Consider the following 12,167-nt stretch of genomic DNA (forward strand, 5'->3'; position numbering starts at 1 on the left):
GAACTGACAAACCCTGGGCCGCCAAAGCGGAACGTGCAAACTTAACTGCTGCACCACCGGGCCGGCCCTATTTTATAATTTAACTATTTCTCTATTGCTCTACTTTTAAAAACGTCCTTCAAATTCCCACTATTAAAGATATTCCAGTTAGTTTAACTTGAACAAAATAGGGGAAATTTTATTTATAAATATCATGCCTTTCAGAATTCTTCCTCAGTGATTTTAATCACCATAGCTGCTAAAAGATTTGCATTTCGTTTATGTTATTTTAGCAGAAGTATTTCCAGATCACCATTATTTTTATTGAAGAAGATAAAGAAGCCAAAATCTTATTTTTGGCTTTATCAATTACGTTTGCTCTTAATTCATAGAGTTTTAAATCTTATAGATTGTACTGCTATATTTAACACTTTTTGCAAGGCAGAGTAAGTAATGTTTAAATTTATCATGATCATCAGTTTAATAGCAGGTTGAAAATGCTTATGTGTGTAGTGAAGCACAGATGTTCATTTATAGATGGCTTTTCAAGTATGTTACAGTTTCTGTGATGGCCTTTGGTAGTTAGTACAATTTTGTTTTGCTCCTTGTTGCTTCATTTGTGATCCTAGCTAAGATTAATGGGCACCATGTCTTCTCTTTGGTGGCAATGCCCTTCTGCAGAGGTAAATTGGTCCCTGACAGACACCTCTCTCCACTCGCAGTGGTAACTATGGAAACAGGCATGTCATAACAGTTCCTGTGGTCCCGTGTGCAGAGCTGCTGCTCTTGCAGGATGATGACACATCTTCTAAGAGAAGAAATCTTATAAAATGCAAAAAGGCGAAGGCCCTAGCAGAGAGATGCACGTATACTTGCATTTGCACGTCTGCATACACACATATATGTGTATATACAGACACACATCCTAAGAACCCTTCCTAAATAAGCTATTATTAGAATGGAATGAAAGGTTTGTTTTCTTAGTTGTTTATTTGAGTATGAAACAACACCATTTTCAGTAAACAGTATTTTATTTCATGAACATTAATAGACAGCAAACTGGAGCTAGTTTGGCTGTCTGAACCACAGGTTCTGTAACTATTGACTTTCATAAAGATTAAACAAGGTTGAGATAGACATTTCTATGGTGAATACCAAGAATGCTAAAAAAATCTTTTGATTAAAATATAACAGTAAGTTATTATAAAAATATATTTCCAGTTTTATTGGAACTAAAATATAGTTAATGAATTTCCATACTGTTAAATTATAGATTGAAACATTTGCTAAAGTACCTAGTCTATGTGTTTGTCTCAGAAACTTTAGATGAATTCCAGAAGCCACAAAAGTGCATCTGTCAGGCACTACTTCAAAAAGTATTGTTTCTGAGTCAAAATAATATTTTGACACTGAGATAAATCCTGCTTTTTAAATTGAAAATTTCATCCTCCTTTCTCTATCACTACGTTTTCAAATAAACTAAACTACTTGGAGGCAATATGTAGAAATAGATTCTAAGGAACAGAATATTATATACTGTAAAATAAACATTGATAGTAAGTAAAATATTATAGCTCATCTGTGAAGATATTTGGAGTGGAGACATTTACAAATTGCTGCCACAACTTCATTTGTTTTTAATTTCTGATTTTAAAACATCTAAGAAATAAACAATAAAAATGAAATTTGAGCATTGATTTTACTTAGAATACTAGGTTAAATATTTTAGATGTTCTCATAGGAATAAATTTATTTATTGTTCGACTATCAGCAAAAGTTTATTTTTTTAATTTCATTGTCCCTCGGAGTGTGCCCCGTTATTATACAGTGTGGCAAAGGAATTGTATGTCCTGAGTGACTCAGGAAATTTGTAATCCAGCCTTTGTTTCTGCAATTACCACCATATTTTTAAAATATAAATGTATTCCCTGTGTTGAAGTATTAAAGTTAATTATGTTCTGATTTGCTTTGTACCTACCTCACTTAAATATCTTATCACTCATTCGTTCTTTGTCTTAATATTTTTATTCTTTCTCTACACATATATCAATGTGTCTGTCGAAGTCACTAGACTTCTGTAGTTCTCCTGATTCTGCATTTTCGTTATAGTTTTAGCAGCTGCTCTTTGATACGTGGTAGGTAATGGTGACTGGGTTAAAACGCAGCCCACCTTCAGTTGCTGAAATATTGACAGACTAAATAAACAGTATGGTGCTGCTCTCCTTTTACCTTCAGATTTCATTCCGATATCTAGATTTTTTTGGAAATTTTCTCTCTCCCTTTTTCCAGATTGCTCTTTCTGTTGGGAATCTAACTTAAGCGACAGTTTACAAGATAACAAGTTTAGGGATGACAAAATGAACCTTATTTTTGCCACTTTACTTAAATTCTGAGTGTCCCAAGTAATATGGATAAAGTAATAACCATGATATTTCACAGATATCTTGCACAAATTCATCAGAAACTTACTTATACTTCTAAGATATGCCTGGGTACATCTTACTACTTCATTTCATTCAAGTAATGCAGAAATAAAAAGAAAACAATTTTCACGGAGCATCGAGGGTCATAACACACGGTATCCCAGGTGGTTGTCTGTCTTAACCTCAGTGCAACCAGGAAGGAAACTTGGACCAGCTGCCTTGATTGTGTCATTGTGCTTCAGCTCCTTGGAGTCAGGAGTGTTTCTCACGTGTGCTTACATTAAGTTCCTTTCTGTAATCTCATTCTTATGGTGTTATCCAGGCCATTGTGTCATTTTATATATTTGAAGAATTGTATGGTCTCATAGAGCGGTGTTCTGTTCTAACCTTTTTATTTTAGAGATGAGAAAAATGAGGCATACGTGATGTGTGTGTCTTGCCCAGAATCCTCCGTCTACTCAGTTGCACAGTCTAGCCTCTAAGCCTCTGTCTTACTCATCTTACTCACTACTCTCCCCTTAGGTTTTCATCGTCTGTGTTTCAGGTTTGATTCATTTTCCCTACTTGCTCTCGTCAGTGAGTTCTCCCTAACAAGGGGTACACAGATTCAGCTTCCATCTGTGATCAGGGAGAGAGATATATTGTGTTGGGCAGTGACTTGTTGGTTAATAAATTTTATTAGTGGTGTTTCATAGCAATAGCTAGTGGTGTATTTTAGGATCTTGTTTCATCAGAAATCACATCTAAAGTGGCACATGTTCCAAGTCTTTGCTTTTAGGGAGAAATCTTATTTTTCCCATTAAAATTGTAGTAATGATTTTCCAGTTATTTCCATGTGCCAGGTTCTGCCTTTGCCCAGAAATTTTGCTCAATTGCTAAGGAAAGCATTTAAAAAACATTTTTCACTTCGAATAACCCAAACAGTAGAATTTATTATGAACACTTCTTCTGGCAAACACTTCTTGACAGTCGTTCTAGGTTTTATTTAATGGTTTTTAAATGTTCTTTTCCAAATATCAGTCACTATTATTATGACCTTAATGTCTGTAGGCTCAAGTTCTAAATGTTCACTTAAGTTTTATGAAAAGTGTTGAACTTAAATAATTACTGTAAACATAGATTTAAGAAGAAAAAATAGAGGCTAGTGTAAAATGTAAAACCAAAAACATGCATTTTTAAACTTCTTTCAAACAAAATAGTAAGCAGTAGACATGATAGAATTATATGAGAAATATTGAGCAATTTATAGGTTATTGAAAAACTTATGAAATTTTGTAATACTAAGAATAGTTTGTAAGCATTGTAGTTTAGATTCTCCTTATTATTACCTGTGATTTGTTATATATTATTTTAACTGACTCAAATATAATTCTTACTCATAATATTAGTATGTAGAAAATTAAAAGTTTGAGACATGATACTCTTCAAATTTTCCAAAAGTAAAAAAAAAAAAAAACAATCAGTTGTTATTTTTTATACATTTGTACTCTAAAAGATTTCCTTTACGTTGCCTTATTACTGATAGTACATAAAGCTTTTTACCATATCTATTGACATTATCTCCCTGATCTTTTATGAGTAAAAATAAGAACTGGCAGATAAAAGTAAAAGAGGTATCCTGATGGTGAACAAACTTAATGTTTACCTCCCTCCCACTTCCCTTTAGAAAAAAGAGAAAAACGTTCTAAGAATAGGAATCCAGAATCTTGGTTCACCTTTGTGGGGAGATGACATTTGCTGTACGGAAAATTGCAACAACAGTCAGAGTCTCACCAAGTTCCTCTACGTTCTCCGTGGTCTTCTGCGAACTTCTCTCTCAGCCTGTATCATTACAGTGCCAACCCATCTCATCCAGGTAAGAATTTCCAGAACGTCTTTCACCTGACTCGTGGTTCATGGTGAAGAGCAATATATAGATGTTTTATGAGTCTGATAAATTGTTTTCATATGCCATTTGGATAAAAGGGATTTCAGATGCGTCTCAGATACCAGAGCAGTAACATCTTTTAGATTAGTTGTTCAATTCTTGTATATTTGTGGTTTTAGTATATGCTGAGTGTCTAGTAAGTCCACCTTTACTGATTTTATTATTAATTTCCTTTGATTTCTTGTGGACTTGGTAGTGTCACCGTGGTGAGAGGTTGATTTTGCTGTAGTCTCTTTTCATTGATCATGAAGCTAATGTGAACATAGGTCCTAAAGAATCTTTTCACCCGTATTCATAGCAGCATCATTCACAGTAGCTAAATGTGGGAGCACCTGAACGTTCACTGACACGAGGAGGAGGTGTGGCATACACACACAATGGAATATTGTTCAGCCTTGAAAAGGAAGGAAATTCTGACATTGCTACAACATGGATGAACCTTGAGGACATTATGCTGAGTGAAATAAGTGAGTCTCCAAAAGACAAATACTGTGATTCTACTTCTGTGAGGTACTTAGAGTAGCCACATTCATAGAGACAGAAAGTAGAAGGGTGGTCGCAGGGGCCTGGGGAAGGGATGGGCAGTTAGTGTTTAATGAGGACAGAGGTTCAGTTTCACAAGATAGAAAAAGTTCTGGAGGTGGTTGGTGGTGATGGCAGCACAACATTATGAATGTATGAATACCACTGAACTTAAAATGCTTAAGATAATTGATTTTATGTCATGTGTGTTTTACCATGATAAAACAAATTGAAAAAAGAAAAAAGCCTTATCTGAATAGGCCTAGTCTCGTTCCTTCCCTGTTTCTGTATATAACCCTCCTAAAGCTGCACACTCGGGGAAGGAAGTCAGGCCTCCCCAGAGAGAGAAAGAGGGGTCTTTGCAAGATTTTCCTCATCAGCTCAAAAATTCCTCTTCTTAAGAGTGTTCAAGGGACAAGTTTGGGACTGTTTTCATCCTTATTACTGTTATTTTACAGGTAATAGAGAAACAGGAATTATATATATATTTCCACAGTATTATTATATATGTTATTTTAACATAATACTAGAAATAATATAGCTTGAAAAATCTGCTGCAGTGAATGGACTGTGAAGGTCAGAATAAACTAAATCACTGAAATAGTTTCTTCTAATGTGCGTACTAAACTTTGATCTGGAATCACTTAGAGCAGAGCTTTCAGTTTTGTTTTGCTTTACTTCTCCAAGAAATAACAATAATGAGAGCAGCTAACAAATACGAAACACTTACTTTAAGTCAGGACCTAGCAGTTCTTACAGAATTTTTGTGTATATACTGTTATTATCTCCATTTTGTACATAAGGAAGCTGCAGTACAGAGAAGAAACTAAATCAGGGTTAAATACTTCAGAAACCATGATTTGAACCCAGAAAATCAGGTTCCAGAACCATATTATAGGAAAACTCTACTGGAATATATAACAGGTGTTTGTTCTGGAGCTCATTCTCTCCATGCTAGTAAATCTCAAATCTTTAATCTTAGAGCTAGAAAGGACTTGAAGGGCTCATCTGAGCCCCATCCACAGTGTCGTGTGTGTCGCCAGTTTATTTTTGTTGCTGACTAGTTTTCTGGTGTAAGAATGTACCACAATTTCTTTGTCCTCTCACCTACTGATGGGCACTTGAGTTGTTTCCAGATTGAGGCTGTTGTGAATGAGGCCGCTGTGAGCACGTGTGAAGAAGTCCTTGTGCGGATATGTATTTTCTTCTCCGTAGGAGTCACATCCCCCCAAACCTTTTTATTTGCGATTTTTTTATTTTAGCCATTGTGGTCCACGGGAAATGGTGTGACACTGTGGTAACTTGCGTTTTCTTGATAACTAGTAATGTGGACCATCTTCTCATGAGCTGGTTGGCTATTTGTCTTCTTTTGTCTAAGTCTTATCCATTTTTTTATTGTTATTTATGTCCTCATTATCAAGTTGTAAAATTCCTTGTATATTTTAGGTACAAACCTGCAATAATTTTATTCTGGTCTGTGACTTGCCTTTTCTATTTTCTTAACGGTATCTTTTGAAGAACTGAAGTTTTTAATCTTGATGAAGTTTATCAATTTTTTTTTAATGGTTAGTGGTTTCTCTCCCCTGCCCCTCCCATCTTAGCAATCTTTGCCTCTCTAAGGTCTTTCTTCCTGTGTTTTCTTCTAAAAGTTTTATAGTTTTATCTTTCCTAGTGGATCAGTGTATTCAAAGTTGAGTTTTTTACACTACTTTAGTTCATGTTCTCAAATAGCTTTTGGCTTATTAACATTCTGATTACATTAACACACTTGACATTCACTAGTTCTCTTTTTGTTGGTAGTACTGTTTACTAAAGTACTTATTGTCCAGCTCAAACGTGTGATCCACATGATCTTGTGTATCTAGTACGCTGTAGTCTCCCAAAGGCAGGGTTATGTATTTATAATTTTCCTTTTAGCTGACCTAGGGTTATGATAAGAATATATCATTAAATGCAATAAAGTATAAAAATTCCTAACAGAGTACCTAGGCTTTTTCTAGATGTAAAATAAATGTTAATTAAAGGAATATTGATTCTTACTTGGAAACTTATTTCTAATATGTGATTGTTAAACTAGTGGAATCTTTATTATAAATTTATGTGGTTTTGATGTCTTTGTTCTAACGTACCCAAACTCTGTTCTATAAATGGCAACTTTATTAAAATGTCATTTGATCACTTTAATTGTGTACAGTATATATACAGCAGATTTCAAGTCCTTTGACTAAAAAGTTTGACATGAATAAGAAGTGAATTTTGACTCTTTGGCCAGTAGAATTTATTTACAATAGTCATAAGAGGATACCTCCATTTTCCTTTAAGGGCTTTTTACAGATTGTGCTTGAATCTGACTTCTTATTTGAATTTACAGTCATACAAATATCCTAGGGGAAACTCCTTTCTCGAATCATCTCGTACATTGTACACATGCTTGTATTGTTTGTACTGTTAGTGGTGTTGTCATTATGAAGTTAATACTTTAGTAATAGTTGGGTTGGATTTAATGAGCTCCTCGGTTATGATGATGGATAACCCTGGAGCAGACTTATCAGACGCTGGTGGAGGTCCTGCAGCTCACGCTCCACTGCAGCTGTGCCATCACCACGGGGATTTATCCGGCGAGTCCTGCATGCCGAGCACTCCACCAGCACCCTCACCTGTGTTTTCACAAAGTCGCACATGGAGTAAGTGGCAGGGCCAGTGCTTTCTAACTCATGTCTCTCCCTGGCTCCTACTCCACCATCTTCACTGTTAGATTACGTATCTTCCCTCATGATCACAAAACTGAAGTTTTGTGTGATGCTAACTGCAAAGGAGATGAAACTGAAGTTGAGTGATTCTCCAAAGTCACACACCCATTGCACGTTTAAAGCTAGTATCAAATTCAGATCTGTGTAACTCTAAAACTTAGACTCTTTCCTCTCTGTAACACTACATCCTTATGTGTCTTGAATTATTAACTACCTTTGATGGCATAACTTTCCATTAAGAAAAAAGTTCTAGGCTAACATTGCTATCATTCAGTATTTTTCAAGAGATGGCTATCATTGTAAAATCTTTGACAAATTAGTACATGAAAGATTAAGTAAAAAGTTCCATTCCAGGGGGCTGGCCCCATGGCCAAGTGGTTAAGTTCACAGGCTCCACTTCGGTGGCCTGGGATTTGCCAGTTTAGATCCTGGGCGCAGACCTACAGTGCACTCATCAAGCCATGCTGTGGTGACATCCCATGTAGAAGAACTAGAATGACCTACAACTAGAGTATACAACTATGTGCTGGGGCTTCGGGGAGAAAAAAGAAAAAAAAAAAGGGAAGCTTGGCAACAGATGTTAGCTCAAGGCCAATCTTCCTCACCAAAAAAAAAAAGCGTATTTTTTTTTAAAGTTCCATTCCAGACAAGGGGAGAAAAAAGATGGAAGCCTGTTTCCTTATGTGCAATTGCAAAGCAAAGCAAAACAATGATTAAATAAATATATATATAATTTTTTATTTATTCCAAAGGTACCTATGCAAAAAAAAGGGAAAAGAAAGAAACATTTTTTTAAAGTCATTTTGGTGGTGATCATCTTTATTATTTAGAGAAGAGATTCCAACCCCATTGTGTACGTTTGCACAGTGATTCCTCTAGCCGCCATGTAAGGGAACAGCAGTACTACTATCAGAGAACTTCACGTCATCCTGTCTGTACCGCTGACAAAGTAATGATTGAGGTGATAAGGTGTCTGAATATTAAGCCATGTTTGAATGTTGATATTTTCCTGATTCCTTGGAGATGGATCTAGGAGCACACAGGGTCAGACTTTGGTGATGAGTGCCCCATAGTCACTCCCTCAGACAGTTTTTTCGCTGTCCTACAGTAGTCTTCTGGCCCCAATACCAAGTGAGCTATAAAAAACAAATAAATTTTCCCATGCTCTTTGAATATGACACCTAACCATGAATTTGGTTTTATATCAAAATATTTTAGAGAAAATGTAATACTTAACAGTTTGCTTAAATCAGTCATGGTATAAATAGGAGATAAAACTCTTAATAGCTCTTAAAGAGTGGCAAAGACAATCACAATATTTAGGCTCAGGGAGGAGAATAGAAAGTGGAAGCAGTGATCAAAGATATGAATACACATAACCTGGGGATTGTGAATTTATTTAATAAGAACTTATGTAGTGACTTCTCTGGACCAGTTGCAGTCCTGAGCTCTTTTTAAATACTAGCTCATTTAATCTTCATAATAACCCCATCTGGCTGGTGTTGTCGTTATCTCCCCTTTACAGATTACGAAACAAGGGACAGAAATTTAGTGACTTTCCCAAGATCACACAGCTAGTGACCTGGCAGGATGTAGACTCAAGCAGCCCCCTCCGGTTATCACCACGCTGTGCTGCTCGTTCAGTAGAAGTGCCACCGTGGTCAAAATGAAGAAACAGCGCACAAAGTAGCATTCAGTGATGGAACCTGGGCTGTCGGAGGCACATAGACCCAATTAGTTATATGGTCTTAGTCAAGTCCTAACTTTGTCAGCCTTAGCTTCTTCATCTGTAGAAATTCAGAGGATTATCAATAACCTATGCTGACACAGTGCTGGCACGTTGTAGGCACTCTTATTTGTGTTAGTAATTGTCATCTTCACTGTTAGTACTTAAACAGGCCTCCAAAACTGAGAATTGGAACAGAGATCAGGCCAGAAACAGTAAAATGTACAAGTCTATCAAAGCAATAGAAATCTTCAGCTTTCTGCCTCTTTTTCGTGAAAGACACTGAAAGGATCTCCTCACAGCTTTGGCCTAAGACAGACCAGGAGGCATGAAGTCAGATGGCCTTTGGGTTTCAGTAACACCGCCATGTTGTAACGCAACTCTTCGTAGCATTCCGCAGTGCCTTCCTCTGCTGTCTCCCAGTGCCGTCCCTGCTGGCGCCAAGTCAAGGTGTGAACAATGATTGGATCACTCAGGGTCATTCAGCTTGCTCAGTCAACAGATGCTTATTGCAGGCACGGTTCTAGGCACCCAGGGGCAGATGGTAGTGAACAACAGGCAAGGTCCCTGTCCTCCAGAGCTTTTCCAGCAGTGTAGACGACAGTACAGTGCGGACGGAGCAGAGAATTAGTGTGTGCAGGTATTTGGATGCTGAGCTTGTAATTTGACTGTAAAGTGGATTCTGGTGGGAAATAGAAATGTAGTTTCATATCCTTGGAAATTTTGTGATATAATTAAACATGTTAGATAATAGAATTGTGATTCCTTTTTGTGAATACGTTATATAAAGGAATAGTAGATTAAAAGTATATAAAGTGTCTATCTCTTAGGTTGGTAAAGCAGCTGATCGGTGTTCTTACTTTAGTTGTTAGCATTCTGTCAGACTTGTACAGTAATGATTAGTTACCCTTTCTTGTACTTTTGGCATACTTCCCATGTTTAATTTCATTGTAGGGAAGGAACACATAGTTAAGGAAATTGCACAGAGGAGGAAAAGTTGAAATAGAAAAAACAGTGACAGATTCAAAACTGATTTTAACTTACTGTTATAATAAGACTTTTGCAAGTAGAGTAAAAAACAATTATTTTTAAATTTGCATTTGAAATATTTTGTGTTCAGCCTTAGAACTTTGAACTCGAAGTTCTTTATTTCCTTTGGGTTAAAGATTGTTTCCATAACAACACAGGAAAAAATAATAATCATACATTGAAACAAATGTATAAAAATAAATTCTAAATATCTGTTAAGAACACTCTAAAATTATTCATCAAATATATTATCAATGTCTTAAAAAATTATATAGAGTGCTAAACAGTTTTCCTTATGAAGTAGTAGTCTTACTTATATTGTCTCTTGCTAGGGTCTAGTTTTAGTATCTGCCCAAAGACATTGTATTAAAAACATATGTGAAAATGGCCAAGTTAATACAGACTTTGTTCCCTGCTGAACCATGGGGTAGAGTGTCATTAGAAGGAGTGGAGCTCCGGGCGGCGCCCCTATATCCCGGCGTTACTCAGCTCCTGGATCCCTGCTGTGTCGTTGTCCCCTCGCCAAGAAGCCTGCTAGAGAGCCCCCAGAGTGTGTGCACAGCCTCTATGTTAATAGTTAATTGGTGAGGATGGCAGGATGAGAGGACAGCCGGACATGTGGTCTCTCAGACTCGGGCAGTAGACAGACTTTAGTTGTAATCACAGCAGCTGCGCACATTCTCACAACTCAACTGTGCACAACTCTCTCGTCGAGAATTTGAAAAGAGAGAGGAAAGCTTACATCTAAGAAAAATAACTAAAACCCTACCTTGAAACTCTTCCTACATATTAAGTATGAGAATATTATTTCAACTTTTAAAAACTTAAGTATAAATTTCCATATTAAAAGTTATTATATTTCAGCTACATTGAACGTTCTGCTTCTTTCTTTCCCCTTTACTGTTAGAAATGTTTTTGCAGCCTTTGAAACTTTTTAATGAGATTTTTTGCAAAGTGATAACTTTGAGGCTGTTACAGCAGGAGGCTGTTTGATTTCCATGTCTAGCAAGATGTGAAACTGTAATGGTTTTTGGTCTTATAAATCAGAACTGGCTTACTATTAATGAAATTTGTCGTCCACCTCCAAATTACACAAACATTTTGTGCCTTTTAAATTAATTTTATTTTCAATTCCCAGTGACAGTTGTGTGCTTAAGAAAACTGGTGACTGATAGCATTTATTCTTTTTGAAAATGAAAACTTAATTTCATGCCTTGTTGTCATTCTCTTAGTAAGGTGAAAGGAAGAGGAACTTCCTCTGGCTCACGCGTTTTATTTACATCAGCTGTGACAGGTTGTTCTTGATTTGAATTTTTTATTGATTTAAAAGTACTTTTACCTGAAACTGTTGGTCAGGAAATAAATATTGAAGCACTTAGAATTGTAATTAAAATAGGGAAGGGTATTTTTCTATGCCTTTCTTACAGCTTTCCTTTCAAAAATAAAATTTAGTTTTTTTTTCCTAATCTATTTAAGCTATCGTAATCTACCATTTTAAGGAATTTTAAAACATAAACAACCTAATAAATTTCTCCTTAACTATAATAATGCAGGAATGAAAACTTCTTTGACAATGTTGATAAAATGTAAAATTGAAATAATATTTTCTCATTCTGGAATAATTCCAAGTATTGCTAGCATTTAATATATTTGCTTACAGAACATTAGTTGGTAAACTATTTAAACTTTCTTTTATTCAGAACAGATTTGAGTTTTGAAACTGGCCTGTAACATATTTTTATTGGTCATCATTGGCTCTTGGTCAGTTAAAAGCCTTATTTAGTTTTTATCAAATAACCACTATTTTCCAA

The 12,167-nt window shown here is 35.9% G+C and overlaps 1 protein-coding gene across 9 annotated transcripts in view; it reads left to right on the plus strand.

The window, feature by feature from the left end:
• Positions 1-12,167, plus strand: part of ELP4 (elongator acetyltransferase complex subunit 4) — a 234,730-nt gene that overhangs the window by 90,924 nt on the left and 131,639 nt on the right. For all 9 annotated transcript variants that reach the window (XM_023646567.2, XM_023646565.2, XM_070274970.1 and 6 more), the window contains one exon: positions 4,069-4,257. In XM_023646567.2, the coding sequence (XP_023502335.1) occupies positions 4,069-4,257 (189 nt within the window). The remainder of the gene's footprint in view (positions 1-4,068; positions 4,258-12,167) is intronic.

This window comes from Equus caballus, chromosome 7, assembly GCF_041296265.1.
Source record: "Equus caballus isolate H_3958 breed thoroughbred chromosome 7, TB-T2T, whole genome shotgun sequence".
Classification (NCBI taxonomy): domain Eukaryota; kingdom Metazoa; phylum Chordata; class Mammalia; order Perissodactyla; family Equidae; genus Equus; species Equus caballus.